This window comes from Mustelus asterias, chromosome 15 (assembly GCF_964213995.1).
Source record: "Mustelus asterias chromosome 15, sMusAst1.hap1.1, whole genome shotgun sequence".
NCBI classification, from domain to species: domain Eukaryota; kingdom Metazoa; phylum Chordata; class Chondrichthyes; order Carcharhiniformes; family Triakidae; genus Mustelus; species Mustelus asterias.
The window spans coordinates 58,106,963-58,127,772 of NC_135815.1; the positions used below are offsets into that span (position 1 = coordinate 58,106,963).

General features: G+C 43.2%; 1 protein-coding gene across 1 annotated transcript in view; it reads right to left on the reverse strand.

The window, feature by feature from the left end:
* LOC144504826 (ribosomal protein S6 kinase alpha-2) overlaps positions 1–20,810 on the reverse strand; it is a 204,106-nt gene that overhangs the window by 143,247 nt on the left and 40,049 nt on the right. The window contains exons 2-3 of the mRNA XM_078230580.1: positions 17,846–17,962; positions 10,478–10,559 (exon numbers count right to left, since the gene is read on the reverse strand). Coding sequence (XP_078086706.1) covers positions 10,478–10,559; positions 17,846–17,962 — 199 coding nt within the window. The remainder of the gene's footprint in view (positions 1–10,477; positions 10,560–17,845; positions 17,963–20,810) is intronic.

The window sequence follows — 20,810 nt, forward strand, 5'->3', positions numbered from 1 at the left end:
TTTTGTCATATGTAAACATTGCACAATATATTGTTTCACTTTCTTCACTTTATTCATGTGTGCTTCTTTCAGCATCTTCTTTCCAAATTCTTCCAGTGGAGATACACCTACCCATACCCAATGCAAAAGCAGTACTCGCTATCTAAATGACAATCACCGAATTGCCTTGAGCAACACTATAGGTGAGCTGCTAATGTACATTTAAAACATTATCATCTGCCGCTCATGTCACATTCCAATGTCACACACCAGATTGGGAACGCTGAGGTAGATGTAAATAAATTTTTAAAAATAAAAGTCAGTCATTCACCTGGATCTTGAAATTCACAAAATCTTGCCAATCTACAAAATTTTTTCACTGAATAACTTTTAACTGCCTGATTTATGGCCATGCTTCCTGAACAGTAATTGACTTTGTCGCCTCAGAGTCACTTGACAACAGACTAATATATGGTGTACTGTTTGTGATGGCACCCCTGTTCTTACACAGCAAGATATCGTTGACTTAACCTGTGGGATTTTACGTCTTCGCTCATCCTGAAACTGTAAAATCCCGCCCGAGGTCAATGACCTTCCCATTCTCTGCTCCTCGCCCGCTCCGATTCCCGTGACAGGCGGAACGGGAAAATTCCCCTCACTATGTCCCATGGCAGACCCACTTGTATCAAAAATACATAGCTATGAGGAAATTTCACCTTAGATATTACAAATGCTCAACATATTCCCTCAAAATTCCTTCTTCTGCGAGTTTAATACAGTGATCAATTACTGTTATATATGTAGGTTGGGGTGCAAGCAGGTGACCCTGGGGCTCGCTACACCCAGGTGGAGCTTGGGGAGTCAGTCTAGGACCGACTGTGTAACTGTAAAGAGCTAAAATAAACTGTTCCCTGCTTAGGTTCTACAGGACTACCTCATGGCCTCATAACAAGACCCAAACATAATAATTACTGCACTAAAATTGCAGAGAAAAGATGAATTTAGATATATCAATTTTTGGTGCACTAACGTTTTACAGCAGTGTTTCATCCTGAAAGAAGATGCTGCTTTTATCAGAAGGATTGGGCTGTAGTGCTATCTTGTTCTGTCACTCCATCTGAAAACACTGTTGATAATCCTCAACACCACAGATTTCAAGAAACTCTCTAAAAATCGCAAAAAAATTCACTTTCTCAACTTGGGAGCGGCACGGTGGCACAGTGGTTAGCGCTGCTCCCTCACAGCGCCAGAGACCCGAATTCGATTCCTGGCTTGGGTCACAGTCTGTGTGGAGTCTGCACGTTCTCCCCGTGTCTGCGTGCGTTTCCTCCGGGTGTTCTGGTTTCCTCCCACAGTCTGAAAGATGTGCTGGTTAAGTGCATTGGCCATGCTAAATTCTCCCTCAGTGTACCCGAACAGGCGCCGGTGTGTGGCGACTAGAGGATTTTCACAGTAACTTCATTGTAGAGTTAATGTAAGCCTACTTGTGACAGTAATAAATAAACTTTTTAAAAGACTTAATCCAGTGATCAGAACTCTTCAAAATCACCAAGGGTTTTGGATATAATGTTAAGCAGATCTAACAGGACTCAACCCTTTACCTTTGCTGTGAAATTGAATACTTGAGTGTGGTTGGGGGAAGGCGGGGGGGGTGGCGGCAAAATTATTTTTTTTAATGTGAAAACTGGAAACGGTGATGATGAGCTGATTATATTTAGATTAATTGCCTTGTATTCATGAATAGTCCATTGAAAAAGCAATGAGTCATGACTGAATTATAATATGGATAAATTTCAACGGATAAAACGCAACTTTGCAAAGGATTTTTTTGTATAACTGAAATAACTTTTGGATCAAATAAATCAGTAAACCTGAGTACAGATGATGAAGGGTAGTTGGAGTCTATAGCATAAAACTTTCACTTTGTAAATGGCCGAGTGGACAAAGTGTTGGAGTAGCAATTTCACCAGTGGATTAAGAAGCAGGCTGACCCTTGCCAGGGCTTCCAGTGTCCAAAGTTTTTCTGTAAAAGCTTATAGAAGCTTCCAAAAGCAATTTTCTAAAGGTCCTGGATAGCAGGTAACAGTGCACAGTGCGCAGAGGAGGTAGTAGAAATGTTTTCTTCATTAAAATTAAGCAGAGCAGGAACTCCTTCCTTGGAACCATCCATCCAGTAATGGACATCAGCATCCATTCTATCATCTCTCAGAACCATGCAATGCCTCAAAATGTTTAAAAACTTCAGCAGGTCTGCCATGTCTCATAATCATCGAATCGCTACACTGCAGAAGGCGGCTATTCGGCCCATTTTGTCTGCACCGACTCGCTCCGACAAATTACCTTACCCAGACCCTTCCCCCCAACCTATTCTCAAACCTCACACATGGCTAGCCTATGCACCTTGGGGCACTAAGGGGCAATTTAGCATGGCCAATCCACATCTTTGGACTGTGGGAGGAAAGTGGAGCACCCTGAGGAAATAGGTCTACCTGCAGCAAAGAGATGGAAAAATCCACTTGCTAACACATCTGAGCATTTTCCGTCATTCAAACTTTCTCTCTCAGGTACCAGTCAGAGCACTGAGTAATCCGGTAGGGAGATTTAGAGAATGAAACAGATTGGATTGCACAGAGTGATAAGAGAGAATGGTGGGGCAGGAAGATTGGGGCTTCATATTTAAGCAGGAAAATAATGTTGAAAAGACGTGTTGGCTGGAATTCTCCAGCTGTTCACGCTGGCAGGATTCTCTGGTCCCACTGGCAGCGCACACCGGACTACGGGTTTCCTGCCAGTGTGGGGTGATATTAATGGGAATTCCCATTGACAGTAGAGGGACCAGAGAATCCCGCTGCTAACAAACAAGGTGCCACTCCCGTGGGAGAAAACACGCAGCTGGGAGCCAGAGAATCGTACCCGTTATCTGTTGATTGAGCAGAACATACTTTAAAAAGGATATTAATTTATGCTCAGACAGTAAGGATAGTCTCATAGAATGTCTGGCAGATGGGGAAATTGGAGATGTTGATAACGTGCAGTTACTGTTGATGATAAATGGGTTTCTCAGCAGTGTATAGAGTGCAGGGCTCCAGGGCAGTTTATGATGATACAAAAGGTGGCAGATCTGCTTAGACTGCTGCCATAGATAGGTTTGGGTGAAGCAGCTGTCTTTTCCACCCTCAACAATCACTGCTCAGGACTTCGGGGATATGGTTAGGAACAGGAGTAGGCCATTCAGCCCATCAAGCCAACTCTGCCATTCAATACAATCACAACTGATCGGACATTTCAATGCCCTTTACACAGACTATCCCATAACTCTTTACGTACTTGTTAATCAGAAATCTATCAAGTTCTGCTTTAAATATTATGTTTGAATTTCTGCTGATTGGTGGCCGCACAAAAAGACCCCAGCAATTTATCCTCAAAGCTGCGCATATGAATAGCCCGCCCCAACCCAGAAGTTACTGCACTGGCCACTCACAAGTTGGCCCCTTTAGGATACTGCACATGTCTAGATCTGCAAAACAAAATTCAAGGTACAGTGCACTTAAATGAACAGCTCATATATAATGAAAAATAATGACATGATTTGTTGGTTCTCAGTACTAGTGACGTGAGAGCAATGCAGCTGCCTTCTCTCGAGTCAGCAGTCTCTGTGTGCCCTTCAGCCAGCCCCTCAGATGCTGGCATGTCTGGCAGCAAGGAGCTGGGGCCAGACTTTGTAACAACTCAAAATATGCTGGCTAGCACTATTTTCCCCTCAGGATGTAGCTACCATGAGATAAGGAGCTATCTCAAGAGGTTGATTTGGACTCAGGAAGATGCAGGAAGATGAGGGTGGCACGGTAGCACAGTGGTTAGCACTGCTGCTTCACAGCTCCAGGGACCTGGGTTCGATTCCCGGCTTGGGTCACTGTCTGTGTGGAGTTTGCACATTCTCCTCGTGTCTGCGTGGGTTTCCTCCGGGTGCTCCGGTTTCCTCCCACAGTCCAAAGATGTGCGGGTTAGGTTGATTGGCCATGCTAAAATTGCCCTTAGTGTCCGTAGGTTAGAGGGAGTAGTGGGTGGATATGGGGGTAGGGTCTGGGTGGGATTGTGGTCGGTGCAGACTCGATGGGCCGAATGGCCTCTTTCTGTGCTGTAAGGTTTCTAAGATTCTAAGAATGTGGTCTGGTCAAGGGTGGATTAACAAAGGAAAACCAACCCAGATTTGTTAAAAGCGAATCATATTTCACTAACTTGATTTGAGGTTTTTGTAATGAGGTCACAGAGAGGGTTGATAAGGCTAATACAGTTTATGTGCTATACACAGAAACATAGGAAATAGGAGCAGAAGTAGGCCATTCAGCCATTCGAGCTTGCTCTGTTATTCATTTTGATCATGGCTGATCATCAAATTCAGTACATGTACTTCCAAAAGGCCTTTGGTAAAACGCCACGTCACAAGCTTGCCAGCAAAGTTAAAGCCCAGGGAGTAAAAGGGAAAGTGCCAGCATGGATACAAAGTTGGCTCAGTGAGAGAAAACGGGGAGCAGCGATGATCATTTGTTTTTTCAGATTGCAGGAAATGTATACAGTGGGATTCCATAAGCGTTGGTATAAGGACCACTGCTTTTTTAATATTCAAATTGAATGACTTGGAATTTTCCGTACAGGGCTCAATTAAAAAATTTACAGATGCCACAAAACTTGGATAGATTTCAGGAGGATATAGACAGGTTGATGGAATGAGTGAACAGGTGGCAAATGAAATTTCATGCCAAGTAGTACAAATTGATACGTTTTAGTAGGAAGGACAAGGAGAGGCAATAAAAAATAAAGGGTACAATTCTACATAAACAAAGAAACCTGGGCTATATGGACACTAATTGATTTGATTTATTATTGTCATATGTATTGGTATACAATGAAAAGTATTGTTTCTTGCGCACTATACAGAGAAAGCATACCGTACATAGAGAAGGAAAGGAGAGAGTGCAGAATGTTGTGTTAAAGTCATAGCTAGGGTGTAGAGAAAGATCAACTTAATGCAAGGTAGGTTCATTCAAAAATCTGATGACAGCAGGGAAGAAGCTGTTCTTGACTCGGCTGGTATGTGTCCTCAGACTTATGTATCTTTTTCCTGACGGAAGAAGGCGGAAGAGAGTATGTCCGGGATGTGTGGGGTGCTTGATTATGCTGGCTGCTTTTCCCAGGCAGCAGGAAGTGTAGACAGTGTCAATGGATGGGAGGCTGGTTTGTGTAATGGACTGGCTTCATTCATGACCCTCTGTAGTTTATTGCAGTCTTGGACAGAGCAGGAGCCATACCAAGCTGTGATACAACCAAAAAGAATGCTTTCTATTGGTGCATCTGTAAAAGTTGGTGAAAGTTGTAGCAGACATGCCAAATTTTCTTAGTCTCCTGAGAAAGAAGAGGCACTGGTGGGTTTTCTTAACTATAGCATCAGCATGGAGGGACCAGGTCAGGTTGTTCGTGATCTGGACACTTAAAAACTTGAGGCTCTCGACCATTTCTACTTCGTCCCCATTGACGTAGACAGGGGCGTGACCCCACTACGCTTCCTGAAGTCGATGACTATCTCCTTCATTTTGTTGACATTGAGGGAGAGATTATTGCCATCGCACCAGTTCACCAGATTTTCTATCTCTTTCCTGTACTGTGTCTCATCATTGTTTGAGTTCTGACCCACTATGTTTCAGGTGGCAGGGCAGGTTGAGAAAGCAGACAGGATCCTGGGATTTATAAATAGAGGCTTACAATGCAAAAGCAAGGAAGTTATGATAAATCTTTATAAAACACTGGGTTCAAACATGACTGGAATATTGTGTTTTGTTCTGGTCGCCGCACTTTAGCGAGAATGTGAAAGCCTTGGAGAGGGTTCAGGAAAGATTTACTAGAATGATTCCGGTGATAACAGAGTTCAGTCTTTTGGATAGACTAAAACATTGGTGTTGTTAAAACTGAGTAGATTGAGAGGAGATTTGGTAGAGGTGTTCAAAATCATGAGGGGTCTAGAAAGAGTAGATAGAGGGTTACTGTTCCCATTGGCGTAAGTATGGAGAACCTGAGAGCACAGGGCGATTGGCAAAATAAATCAAAAACATTAAAAATCCTTTTAGAAAACACAAGATTAGGATCTGGAATGAAGTGTTTGAAAGGGTGCAGGAGGCAGATTAACTTATGGTTATGGAAAGAGTATTAGATAAATACGTGAAGGGGGAAAGAAATGAAATTCTAAAGGGGAAGGACTGGAGAGTGGATTGCCCTGGAGCTAAAATTGGCCTGATGGGACTCCTTCTGTGCTGTCGCTATTCTATGGTGAGATCCATGTCCCCATGTCATCCAGGTAACACTTAGCAGGAGCACTAGATTAGGGTGAAGAATTCCAGCATCATACTTTGGTCAAAAGGAGAAGCACAGTGGTAAGAATCAGAAGGCACTCACACACACTGGCATGCACGAAATAATGACTATACTACTGTTTCTGTGCATTCTGACATTGTTCTTAGCTGACAGATCTGCACCCACTATACCCTGCTTACAGTTTAATTACATCAAATGATTGGTACCAGGCTCTCACTGGGGTAAGTAGTTTTCATTGCGGTGCCTGCTTGAGGCATTCTGGTGAAAGTAAAGTTTATTTATTAGCCACAAGTAAGGCTTACATTAACACTGCAATGAAGTTACTGTGAAATTCCCCTGGTCGCCACACTCTGGCACCTGTTCGGGTCAATGTACCTAACCAGCATGTCTTTCAGACTGTGGGAGGAAACCGGAGCACCCGGAGTAAACCCACACAGACACAGGGAGAATGTGCAAACTCCATACAGACAGTGGCCCAAGCTAGGAATCAAACCCAGGTCCCTGGTGCTGTGAGGCAGCAGTGCTAACCACTGTGCCACCGTGCTGCCCATTCAATGTGCATGGATTAAAGCTATACTGTAACACTTGAGAATCTGCTGGCCTGTGATAGCAGACTCTTGCCAGAAGGTTGGTCACTCAGAGTTCTCTATTCTTTCCTGATGGAATCCAGAGTTCAATATGCAGCACAAGATTGTTATTATCTACAGATATAAATTCGAACTCCAGACCCACTATGCAACTGATACAAGCTAAGTCCAGTCAGGCTGTGCAACAGTTAGTGAATACTGACTCAGAAAGTGTGTTACTTGTTAATGTCAAATACTGGACAGCAGGAAATAAAAAGATAGACAATAAAGAAATCATCACACTGGACTGCAAAAACCAGAAGATACATCTTGAGCAATAGAAACTCATTGGAGGCTCTAATATTGATTCAGAGTGAACCATGGAGTGGTGGTCACTGACAGCTGATGGAGGACCAATAAATAAGAAGAGAAACCTTTGAAATGAGTTTGTTAAAGTTACAATTTTGTTAAATGGCGGAGCCATGTACTGACTCTTCTGACAGAATCCTACCATCAATCTTTAAATAATTCAGTTCAAAATAACACTTTCTAAATTTATCGATTCAAGTGCCACAGATAAGTTCATTGATCCAGGCACTGTCAGATTGCAATGTTTGCTGATTACAAAAGTGATTTCCTTCACCCTGAGGGAGTCTTGCACTGTCAGAGGTCCCACATTTTCGATTAGGTATAAAACCTATCCTATCAGGTGGATATAAATGATTCCCATGCTGTTATTTTGAAGAAGAGGAGAGAGTTCTTCCTGGTATCCTGGACAATGTTTATCCCCCAACCAACGCCACTAAAAACAGTGGCCGGAATTCTCCATCCCGCCCGCCACTGGAATTCTATCGGGCGGGGGGCAGACCATGTAAGTGTCCATCGAAGTCTGGCGGGAATCTCTGGTTTTCAGGCGAGCGCAGCTGGAGAATGTCTGGTCATTCTGACATTGCTTTTCATATTACTTTGCTGTGTGCCTATTGGCCGTCGCATTTCTTCAATTATAATACCACAAAGGTACTTAACCAGCAAGGTTATAAATGATCTTGTATAAATGCAAATCATTTTATTCATCACTCTGCCAGCATAACTTTGTTAGCCTAATAGTGGAAAAGAAACATAAATGCAGTTCCTGTTGCACTTTTGTCAAAGTTACAGTGATTGAGCGAGAGGAGCTCTGAGGAAAAGGTCCACAGTTCAATTCTTGATCTCTGCTGAGGTAGCTAGCCTTGGTGAGAGTGATGTCAAGTGTTCTTGAACAGACCAGAGGGAAACAAAATTGTTGGAGACAGCTGTAATCGATTTTTGAACTGCTCAATCTGTTTACTAATATGCTGCCCAATTTTCATGCATGCATTATCGTTCTTGGCTTGTTTTCTGAAGCAAGGAGTGTTGCAGCAGAACGTCATTGAAAGAAAAATTCCTGTTACTCCTGCCTGTTCAATCAGTCACAAGTGTACTCATCACGTTAGGCCTTATTGAATCAATCCATCAACCTGGATGCATCAGGACACAAGTGACTGAAACGATCTAATTCAATGGAAGAATGGTTGGAGTACTTGAGCAACGGGGATTGCATTCTCCCATGCATTCACCGGAAAAGAAAGCTGCACTCAAGACTTTTAATATATTACATAATTGTTATTAGATCATACAAAAATCTGTCCAATATTTGCTTTTGATCTCAACTTTCTCAATCCCCCTGCTGTCTCTGATTTATCAGACTCTGGCATTGAATGAGCACATTTCCATCAACAAAACACTGAGAAAATTGAAAGGATTATCTTTGGTCTCCACTGCAACCTCCATCTTGGTCACTATCCTAGGGTCAACCAGACTACTCACAAGTTCAGACATTGTATTTGACCCTGAACTACGTACCTGATGCTTTATCCCCTCCATTATTAAAGGCTGCCAACTTCAACCTCCATAATATCCCATCTTCACCCCTGCCTCAGCTCATCTGCTATTGAAACTCTCATCTATGCCTTTGTTAAATAGAGACTCGATTGTTCCAATGCTCTACTGCTTAACCTCACGTTTTCAACCTTTCATAAACCTGAGCTCATCAAAAGCATTGTTATGTACTAACTCACACCAAGTCCTGTTTACCCCTCCCTCATTCTTTTGTTTGTTGATCTACATTGGTTCCTGGGCAGTCAACACCTCAATTTTAAAATGTTCATCCATGCATTGAAATCCACCCACGGGCTCACTCCCTAATCCAACAATTTTCTGATAGCCTGGTGCTCTCTTTCACATTCCTGACTTCCTTTGCCACAGATTGATGGCTATTTCTTCAGATGTCTAGGCCCTAAGGGACCTCTATCTCCCTCTCCTTCTTTAAGTTGCTCCCTAAAACCAAATTTTGATCACCTCTTCTACTATATCTTTGTATGACTGGCATCACATTGTGTCTGATGATGCTTCTGTGAAATGCCATGGATCATTTTTACGATGTTAAGCTCTCCACAGTCAGTGGAAATAGACAAAGGTGATAAAACTCTACAGGGCACAGTGATTCTTATAAAACATAATTATTCTCATATTGTTAGGAGCATTGAGCATCATTTGTACATTTTCTCGGTTAACATGGTGAGGAAGAGGTTTGAGTGATAAGTAGATTTTTTTCTCTCAGGCAGCTTTAACTAAGATTGTTCATCCTCATTGGATGAGATGCATTGAGTAAAGCTTCTTACAGTGCAAGCTGCTATTGGAAGGAACAAGTTAGTCTCCTTTCACTCTATATTTTACTGCCTTTCTGCCCATATTTACATTTGTTACAATATACAGATAATTGCCGGAATTTTACCATCCCACCTGCTACGGGAATCGGAGCAGGTGAGGGGTGGACCATGGAAAGGTCTGTTAACCTTGGACGGGATTTTACAGTTTTGGGATGAGTGAAGGCCTTAAAATCCCACCCAATAACTCAGGAAGCCCAACTGGAATGGAACATAGTTTATTTACAGAATGCAAAGTAAAACCACTATCCTGGTGTGCACACACTAGTCTCTGCCTGGGACAAGTCATAGTCATTGGGCCATTCATGCTCCCACTGCAGCAAAATCGGAGACTTGGCGGCCAGCCAAATCTCCATTCACTGCAGCGGAATGGGAAAATCCCGCCAGCATGAACAGCCGTAACATTCCAGCCACAGAGTCATACAGCGCAGAAAATGCCCTTTCGGCCATTGAGTAGTTCTGCAGGCCCAGTCCTGGGTTTCCCTTATACAAGACTTAGGTAATGAGTTCCAGCTGGACAAGCCATTGCCTGTGTTACCAGGAAAACTCATCTTTAACGAGCCCCACGGGGAGATTAATCAGTGATTGCCCGTGGATCTGGTGGGGGGTTATCACAATATATATATTACTTGAAGCAAACTGGAGGTGACAGGATTAAACAGCAAATTCTTAGTTCAGGAAAATAAGAGTTAAGCTCAACACAACTGTAAGCATAACGAAAGAGTACCTCACCCTACTGCAATGATATCGGCCTCTACACAATAGGCATGTGTCTATATAATAACACAACATATAACAGTGTCTTACTCCGACAGCACTCACCTTTCAATGTGGCCTTCTTTAATACCTTCATAGCATAGAGTTGTCCAGCATCAGAGCCTTTGATTTTCTTAACAAGAAAGACCTTTGAAGTAAATAGAAGTACATGTCATTGTAGATTCTTTCATGGAGGTGAATAGTGAGAGGTTAATCCTTATGTGTGAAATGCCTCTCAAAGATCAATCTTTTCCACTAACAAGGAAAAACAATAGATCATTTATGCCTCATGCCTGTCCTTCTGTTTAGTTAGATCATGGCTGAACAGTATCTGAACTTCATTTTCCTGTCTTTATATCTCGCCATGCCCCTATCTGACAAAAATCTATCAATCTCAGTCTTGAGTTGATTAGGATGAGGATTGTTTTGTCTTCAATTTAACTTTTGAGTCTTTGGTTAATGAAAATATCCAGCCTGTAAATTACTCAACAGACATTTGTCATGTACCATAACCACAGACATATGTTACTCTAAGAGAAACACCAGGGCTGGGATTCTCCTAAAACAATTCTAAGTCCCCAATCAGCATGAAAACAGGAGTAACTCCTGCAGAAGGAGGCCATTCGGCCCATCAAGCCTGCACCAACATCAATCCCACCCAGGCCCTATCTCTGTAACCCCAGGGACTTACCCCGCTATTCCCCCGACACTAAGGGCAATTTAGCATGGCTAATCCACCTAACCTGCACATCTCTGGACTGTGGGAGGAAACTGGAGCACCCAGAGGAAGCCCACGCAGACACGGGGAGAATGTGCAAACTTCACACAAACAGTCACCCAAAGCCAGAATCAAACCCGGGTCCCTGACGCTGAGAGGCAGCAGTGCTAATCACTGTGCCGCCGTGCCACCTGAAGTTTAGACAGAATCTGTTTGAGTGTCATTATTATACATTTTCCGAATCGCTTGCTCTCCACTGGATCACTTTGATTGGCAAGCCATCTGCTGCAGGTCAGGAAAAAAATATACCATTTCAGTAGAGCTCTTTACTGACATCTTCCAAGGGCCATTGTCATTATCCCAGTATGAATGCTTGGCTGAGTTTCAAAATCTAGAATTATCTCACCAAGGTGTTCTTAGTTCACAGTTTGATTGACAGTTTAGAGAAGCTACTAAATGATAAGCTTTTTCATGGAATGGAAGTTTGTTTTCATAAGAGATTAAATTCCTGAGATTTAATTATTTCAATGGATTTAATGAATGGGAGCATTTTCACTATCAAGTGTGTATAAGGGGTACATTTTTTCCCTTGGTGGATACTGGTTTTGTCGCTACGGTGGAGGTGGTGGTGGGGGGGGGGGGGGGGGTGGGGGGGGAGCATGTACAGCATGTGTTGGTATGGTGTGTATGAGGGAGCATGGAGTCCGGGCAGGGGATGAGGAGATGTGAGGGGTAGAGAGCCCAAAAGCTTGTAGAACAACTGGGAAGAAGCCCTGCAGAACTGAGGTAGGGCTTTTACCCAACCCGCCATGACCGTCCCCTGACCCAACGGCTTTTGGACTGTTTTCAGGTTCAGTGGGCCTGACTCTATCCTGCCCTAAGCCCCCACCTTCCCTCCCCCTACAACCCTGGAGTGAAAATTGCACATTTCGGGACACTTTTAGCGAACTTTTCCCACTCAAGCTTCCTGCCTGCCTGCAAAGATGTGGCCCTAAACCTCTAAACTGTTTAAAATTTAAAACTATGCATTCATTAGGAATAGTAACAAGATGAAGGGTAAAATCTCTTCATTGGACACTGCTGGCCTGCCTCAAATGAATGATTTTGTCAATCCATGTTCTCAACCGCATTCCACAAGTAGCATTACCTCAAACTGTAGCTCAAGAACTGAATAAGATGCCTTCTTATCTTAGTGCCATCTCATATGGCTATTGTACCTGCTCAAGGTTAGAATTAGGCATCAAAGTGAATAATAATCTTACAGACCTGGCATTCATCAACCTTTGAGAGAAATTCCAGATCACACTGTGCTTTATATCAAAAATTACATCCTGGCTGGAATCTTCAGTCCTGGAGTCCGGGTTAGGCAGTGGGCACAGAAGCGGGAATGGGGGATAGGAAGACTGATCACACATGATCTCGCACTGTTCAGCTCATTACATATAGATCCATGAGGTGCTTGCCGAATCTCGAGGTGGGGGCAGGGAGGAAGTCACCGCCCTGGCCATTACCTCATGGCCTCCATGGTCAGGGTGCCATATTTAAAAGACACCTGGGCAGCATGGGAATCAACTGAATTTGCAACAACTTTCACTATTACGCTGTTAGTCTTGTGGCAAAACCCTTCAAAACGTTACACCTTTGACTGAGGTATAACTGGGTATTTAACAGCATGCAAAGTTCATAATTATTACCAATTACTCACATTGGTCATGAAAAACTATATTTGTGGAATGTCAAATTCGTCCATAATGATGAATTCTACACTTCTTAAAAATTATCCAACTTTATTTTATTTTTAATTGTTTTATTTTAGCTTGGACATTTATGTTGGAAATCTTGTGGCAAAGCGAGTTACGTCCCTCCCTCAGAGCCCAAGATCCCAAGTTCGAATCCCTCTCCAGAACTCAATGACCACAGAAGATGTGCTCATGATGCAGCCAAACAGGTTGATTGTCAATCCCGTAAATCCTCCTAAAATGCCTGTAGCAGGGGGTAAGGGTGAGAGACACTCTTTGTCAGCCATGCTCGATGCAGAGTAGCGTTCCTCACATTTCAGCATCAGTCAAAGGTGTAACGTTTTGAAGGGTTTTGCCACAAGACTAACAGCGTAATAGTGAAAGTTGTTGCAAATTCAGTTGATTCCCATGCTGCCCAGGTGTCTTTTAAATATGGCACCCTGACCACGGAGGCCATGAGGTAATGGCCAGGGCGGTGACTTCCTCCCTGCCCCCACCTCGAGATTCGGCAAGCACCTCATGGATCTATACGTAATGAGCTGAACAGTGCGAGATCATGTGTTCTAGGAAAAGCAAGCTGTGGAAAACAGACATCAGCATTTATCTGCTTCATGCATCATTAGATGCGGGATGTTTTCCTAAGTCTTCTATATCTTAATCTAATCATTTATTTTGCTCTCTGAACATTTAAGTTAAAAGTGAAGGTTATGAAGTGCTTTTAACTTCCTGTTAAAAATCTATTTGCTGTTTACAAATACTTTAATCTGATTGGCTGCTTACTGACTTCATGGGTGCTATGTGCCAAGACACTTCCTTGATTTATCACCTGATTTAAAGTTTTTCTAAAGTTTATTTATTAGTGTCACAAGTTAGGCTTACATTAACACTGCAATGAAGTTTCTGTGAAAATCCCCTAGTCGCCACACTCCGGCACCTGTTTGGGTACACTGAGGGAGAATTTAGCATGGCCAATGCACCTAACCAGTGTTTCGGACTGTGGGGGGAAACCAGAGCACCCGGAGGAAACCCACGCAGACGTGGAGAGAACATGCAGACTCCACACAGACAGTGGCCCAAGCCGGGAATTGAACCCAGGTCCCCGGCGCTGCGCTAACCACTGTGCCACAGTGATTTAAGCTCCTGCAGAGAGATCGCAAGATCTTTGTGGGGCCTCTTTCTTCGAGGTCAGTAGAGAATGCTTTTGTTTGGTCACTGAAGGTAAAATCCAAACCTTTATGTTCCATAACAGTCGTGACATTAGGGTGATAACTACTCTCAACAGTTAAGCTGCAACAGGAAAATTCCCAAAAGGTAGGCAGTATCTGCAAGGATTCTCCCATTCATCCATTGTACCCATGGAGAAAGAATGTTGGAAATTCTGAAAAAAAACACAAGCTTGCTTTAACACCTTTCTCCATGCTTCTTCAGTGGACAAGTGGCAGAATCTCCATGGAATGGCACAGGCTTTTAATAACTCGATAATCTGTCTGAGCTTCATTCTCAGGATCATAAACCTCCGAAATCCGGAGTCTCAAGAGTCATCCTTGCTCCCAGAAATTCTCTATTCAACACATTACAAAAACCTTCACCTGTCTGATATTCATATCAGAATAAAAAGTGCTTTGAAAGCTCTTGGGATGAACATACAAATTCGCAGCAAGGAACAAAGTCCCTAATTAGAATTCGGAAACGGCCAGTTATCTTTTGCCCAGTGTGCTGCCTGTTTCCAGAGATGGTGGAGATTGCTGATTTCAGTCATACACTGTCAATGAGAATTAGCTTTAAATAAGCCTGTTCATTTCAAAAGGGATCGTGATTTCATTTCAAAGCCACTGAAGGTTAGATACAGAGACTGAATGCCCAAAAGTACATTAATGATAATGTCGAGGAGAGCTCACTGTCAGGCTCAGTTTGATAGCATCTTAAGGTGCCATTAGATGCATATAGAAGACTCTAAAAGAAGAATAGATCAAAGACCTGAAAATGGGCAGACCTATTACAAAATAAATAAATGTACACACGCATGGGGTACTGGTGATATAGTAATAGAGAAGGTGAAAATGAATATGATAGAATTATCTTTAAATGCAAGCCTATTCTCCTGTAATATTTCCTGAGATGACTTAGCCAGTAAAGACTACGAAGAAACCCACTTTTGCTTTTTTGACATTTTTATTTGAGGAGCTCACGATTCCCAAAAAACAAATCCAATTACTTAATGGTACCCAGTGCAACAGAAGCACATCCTAGGATTTAGTTTTGAACCATACAGCTTACCAAAACACAAACATTTGCCCAGAAAAAGAGCAACCATCGTCACTTCACACATGTTTAAATTTGCGAGCAGCAATTATGCCATCTCCAGTGTAGGAGGGAAACAAAGTTGTAATGGTGTTGTTTACATTCATTGTCTGTTAAGGAAGTCTTCGTAGTCTTCTGTAGGTTAACAGCAAATCTTTAATATTTAACTGAAGCTGGTTGAGGACTCATCATACTATGCATTAGAATTATGTCATCAGCAAGTTCACCAAATGAGGATAATAAGGACACCTAATCTGGACTCCCTCTAATTTCTTATTGAAACATGATGTTTTTCAGAAACTTTAAAATTTTGTTCTTCCGGGCACTCAACTCTTCATATGGTTTGGCCTTGGGATAAATCTAAATTCATCTCTGTTAAGTTGCATTTTTGATCCGTGGTCATTTATTTTTTTCTCTGTAGTTACATCTTTACCCCTTTAAGAAATGAAACAGTCTTGTCTGTATCTTCAAAATGGCTTTGCAGCTGAGTTCTTCCCCCCGATCTTCCCGTGCTTTGTCGGGGTCAGCTGCTCGTGTTGAGATTGCATTTTTTTGTAAACTTATAGACTGTTTGACTAAATGTGTTTGCCAGTAATTCATTCCTCTGAGCTTTACAGATCAATTTCAAGGCGATTTTTGCTCCATCTTCTGCTTTATTAAACTTTTTTCCCAATGGAGTTTCTTTCGGTTCTCTGGATTTCAAGATGGCGTCACTGGTCACCGGGGACAAAGTGGACTTCCTGTGCTTGCCGCTTTTGGTGAGTTCCACAAGGTGAGGAGAACTTTCTTCACCCAGAGGGTGATGAATGTGTGGAATTCACTACAACAAAAAGTAGTTCAGGCCAAAACGTTGTCTGATTTCATGAAGAAATTAGATATAGCTCTTGGGACTAAAGGGGTCAGGGGAAATGGGGGGGGGGGAGGGAAGACAGGATTGGGATATTGAACTCGATGATCAGCCATGATCAAAATGAATGGCAGAGCAGGCTCAAAGGGCCGAATGGCCTACTCCTGCTTCTAATTTCTATATTACTCTCTGTCTTCTATGACCAAGCCAGTTCTTTATCCATCGAGCCAGCCCACCCATGTGATTTTAGTTAAAATCCCACATGGTTTTAGTTTTTGTACCAGTCTGCCATGTGGGATCTTGTCAAGCGCCTTACTAAAGTCTATATAAACTACATCCACAGCCCTTCCCTCATCAATTACTTTTGTCCCTCTTCAAAACACCCAATCAAGTTGGTGAGACATGACCTTCCCCATACAAAACCATGCTGCCTGTCACTATCTAGTCCATTTCCTTCCAAATGTGCATATATCCTATCCCTCAGTATCTTCTCCAAAAGCTTCCCCATCGCTGACATCAGGCTCAATAGCCATTCCCTCGTTAGCTTCCCTAAAGCTGTTGTAAACCTCACCGATGTGATGGGGTAGGAGTGGGGCGATGGGATGGGGGCGGGTTCCTTACCTAGGGGGAAACATACAGCAAGGAAGCCCTTTAAATACATTTAAATATATTGAAATGAAATGTAATCCCTTTCTGGACTGGAACTCATTGTATCTTGTGAATAGACTGGGACAGGAAGTTCTGCCTCAGAGGGCTGCCAGCCAGTCAGAAATGAGCAGCTCTCCAGTACTTTGGGTGTGTGGCCCTGGATCATTTAGGCATGGTTGGAGATCGATCTTGGTGCTAAACTAGCAGTCCTGGCAAGGTGGAGATTTGAAAGGCAATCTGGTTGGGGTAAAACCTGAGGGGTAGTCCAATCAGCCCAAGAAAGATAGGCCATTCAATGCCACCCCACTGCTGGCATCATTACCAGAATTTGACAGCAGGCCACAAACTGGATTGAAGAGTCTTCCTACCTCCAAACACAGCACAGCAAGGGAGTGTTAAATCCAGTCAATGGTGCTTCTTTGACTGTCTTCAAATCCTTTTGCTTAAGATTCGTAAAATACTTTGGAGATGGAAATGTCACATGGCAGGAGGTCATGTGGTGAAGCCACCAGGAATATGTCCAATCAGAATTGGCAGAAAGTCGAGAGTGGAATTGTAGTTGGGGTCATGGAGACACTGTCACCACCAGATCAGATCACCAGAGCATCAAATGCGCCAGACCAAGTGTGGGGAAATGGGATTAGATCAGTTAGGTGTTTGATGGCCAGCAGAGACACAATGGGCTGAAGGGCCTCTTTCTTTGCTGTAAAACCCTATGACTGGTGGCTTGAATCAATTGACAGAGGACAGGGAAAGTGACAGCTTGTCCAATTTTAATAAGGCACTATCAATATGCACATTCCTTCCTTTTTAGATGCTCACAGCTAATTTGTAAGAAAACGGAGATACAATTTCCCATTGAAACTAAAGGCTTTTGACCAATAAGTGGGAGAGTTTCCCAGTCAGACATTCAGCAAAAGGCAATGGCAAACCACTGCAGTACTTTACCAAGTGCAATCATGGACAAATCCAATGGAAGTCCAATACTCTCTAGGAGTGGGTGTACAGCAGGATATCCAGTGAGGGAAGAAAGACAACATGTCAATTAAATAAAACGTCAATCAGATGTGAAAAGGTATGTATTAGAATGTAACATGTGGGAAATTTCTTAAGCCATTTAATTTTCTAAATGGATTTTTTTTTAATTGAAAGGAAGCAAGCAATTGTAGAAATTCCCTTACTTTTCCATAGGATCCTTGGCCCAGCACTTTAAGCAATTCAAACTGAGAGGGATCTGCTTTTTCAAAACCTTCCTTCACATGGTTACTGATGTCTATTTCTTTCACAATACCTTCATCCTGCAGGGAAATAATCACACAGAGGATTTCATTAGACAGACGCATAAAACTGCAATAAAGCACATTTAACCAATAGTGACCCATTTGGACACTGGAGCGATGTTTTTCATACAAGTACTTGGGAATCCCTGAGGTGCTACAGCAAATGTTTCTTTTTTAAAGTGCCTTTCACTGTAAATTTTGGTTTTGAAGGCAATAGTTAAACTAAGTTTACCAAAACTCATGTCCAGTAAATATTCATCAGTAAAATTAAATGTTTGCGGATTAGTTTATGTTGTCAATTTGCACATGAGGATTCACAAGTGATTGTTGTCTCAACTTTCTGATAAACCTGACTGAGGACCTAGCAACTCATGAACATTATGAGCAGCATCTATTGAGTTCACATGCTCCCTTAGCTTATGGAATTTTACAGGTTAAAATACACGACAGCTTCAAACACTTTCTTATTGTGGGTTTCCTCCAGGTGCTCCAGTTTCCTCTCACTGTCCAAAAGACATGCTGGTTGGTTGCATTGGCCATGCTAAATTCTCCTTCAGTGTACTCGAACAGGCGCCGGAGTGTGGCGACTGGAGGAGTTCCATAGTAAGTTCACTCCAGTGTTAATGTAAGCCTACTTGAAACACTAATAAATAAACTTTATATTCTGTGAGTAGGTATTGAAGGTTGACTGTCAGAGGCCTAAGAACTGGATTGTGCCTGAATTTGCTTGTGCTCGAGTATAACATAGCTGCCTGGCGAGGTCTGCACAGGGTAATGCCAAATTAGTTTGCCAGCTCATTACTGACACCTACCATGGCCGCATAGGCAACCTGCTGGTCACAGGAGGACAGCAAATCCTATCTCCTGATAGCTGAGCCTCTAAGGTGAATCTGGAGGATGTTATGATTCCCACAGAGATCGATAACATTTAAAAAGAGATAGGAATTTCCCAGATACTGACAGGAAAAGGAAATCTCACAAGATTTCACATTTTAAGACCTTTACTGGAACAAAGAAACTAAAACAAATTAACTAATTAACACAATCAAAAGAATACTGTGCCATATTCCAAGTAGGTATGTAGCCTTGCAGATTCAGTTCCAAACCCTTATCCTTCCCGCATCAGGACAAGATTTCCAGGGTCCACTGAAAGTCACTTCACTCAGTCTTCTGAATATCACTGTACTGACTACCAGTAGAAGGGCCCACTCTAGTGACTCCTAGTCTCTTAAATCTCACCCCGTACCATCACTTCAAACAAAAAATCAGTTCTCCTTGGCATCCTCTCAGGGGTTGACACAAAACAGTCTTTTCCTCTGCTTTACACAGCAGCATAGCTGTTCATCTGTTTCTGGGATCAGATCTCCGAGTCTGAGGCCAAAATTTTCCAGATATTCCTGTTGGCAGAATCGTCCAGCCCTGCCAATGGCATCCTCCCAGCGTGGGTTCCCTGGCGGCAGAGGGTGCGGGGCACGCAAACCCCATAGACATCAGCAGGAGCAGAAAACTCCACCGCCAGCCAACGATGGGCCGCTTCTGCCACTGGAAAATATGAAAATACGCCACGGGGGAGGGGCAGGTAGTGCAGAATTTACATCCTGACACAAAAGAGGAGTAGTTGGTGTTTCAGGCCACAGACTCTCAGGGTGGGATTTCCACCAACCCCCACTCCCATGTTTTATGGTGGTGAAAGAAACCCATCATTGGCTGGCAGAGCGATCTTCCGATCCCACTGTTGTCAGTGGGTTTTCCAGTTGGGCTGGAAAATTTCAACCTTGGTTTTCTATAGGTTTCAGTCTGGGCCTCTTTCCCTATGACACTTGGATCACATGGGCATGTCTCCGGGCAGAGTTTCATACGATTTCAGACATTCCATTTCACGGTGGCACTTTGGTTAGCACTGCTGCCTCACAGCGCCAGAGACCCGGGTTCGATTCCCAGCTTTGGTCACTGTTGGTATGCAGTTTGCACATTCTCCCCGTGTCTGCATGGGTTCCTCTGGGTGCTCCGGTTTCCTCCCATAGTCCAAAGATGTGTGGGTTAGGTGGATTGGCCATGCCAAATTGCCTCTTAGTGTCAGGGGGACTAGTTAGGGTAAATGCATAGGACTATGGCGATAGGGCCTAGGTGGGATTGTGGTCGGTGCAGACTTGATGGACTGAATGGCCTCCTTCTGCACTGCAGGGATTCTATGATTTTAAACAAACGGAAACGCTTTAAAACACGATCATCTTGGAAAGCCTCATATTCTTAACAAGGGGCAGGATGGTGAAGGGATAGGAATCAGAATGTGGGTGGGGGGAACTAACCGGAATCAGGAGATGGGGGCTGTTGATCAGTGATAGGCAATTCCCCACAGTTTTGATATGAACACAGGAGAAAAACCTTTTTGGTGATGGTCTCCAGCAGTTCAAAGCATTGGGAATCATTAGCTATTCCTACACATTGCTTGATGACTGACAAATACAATCACATAGGCCTAGATTCTTGTCCATGAGTCGGCTGCAGAGTCAGGAGAATTCCCAGCTCCACTAATCTGACTTTTAAAAATGGCTGCCAGATGTCAGATGTTTCATCTGGTTTGGTGGTGGGCAGGGTGGAAGGGGGGTTATAATTGAAGTCGGGGTTTGTGACCCAGGAAGTACCGAGGAGAAAGTGCCGAGGCCGGATGGCCAGAATCCCGGTCTTTGGGTTCAAATTTTAAAAGAAAATAATAAAATATAAATCATCCCTCCAGCCCTCATCCTCCATACAATTCCCACATGCCATCCATGCCAACCTATGCTCCTATACCTGCCAACACGGCCCCTTAGACCCTCCATCCCAACATATGCCCCTGAACACCCCATGGGCCTTTTAAGACCAA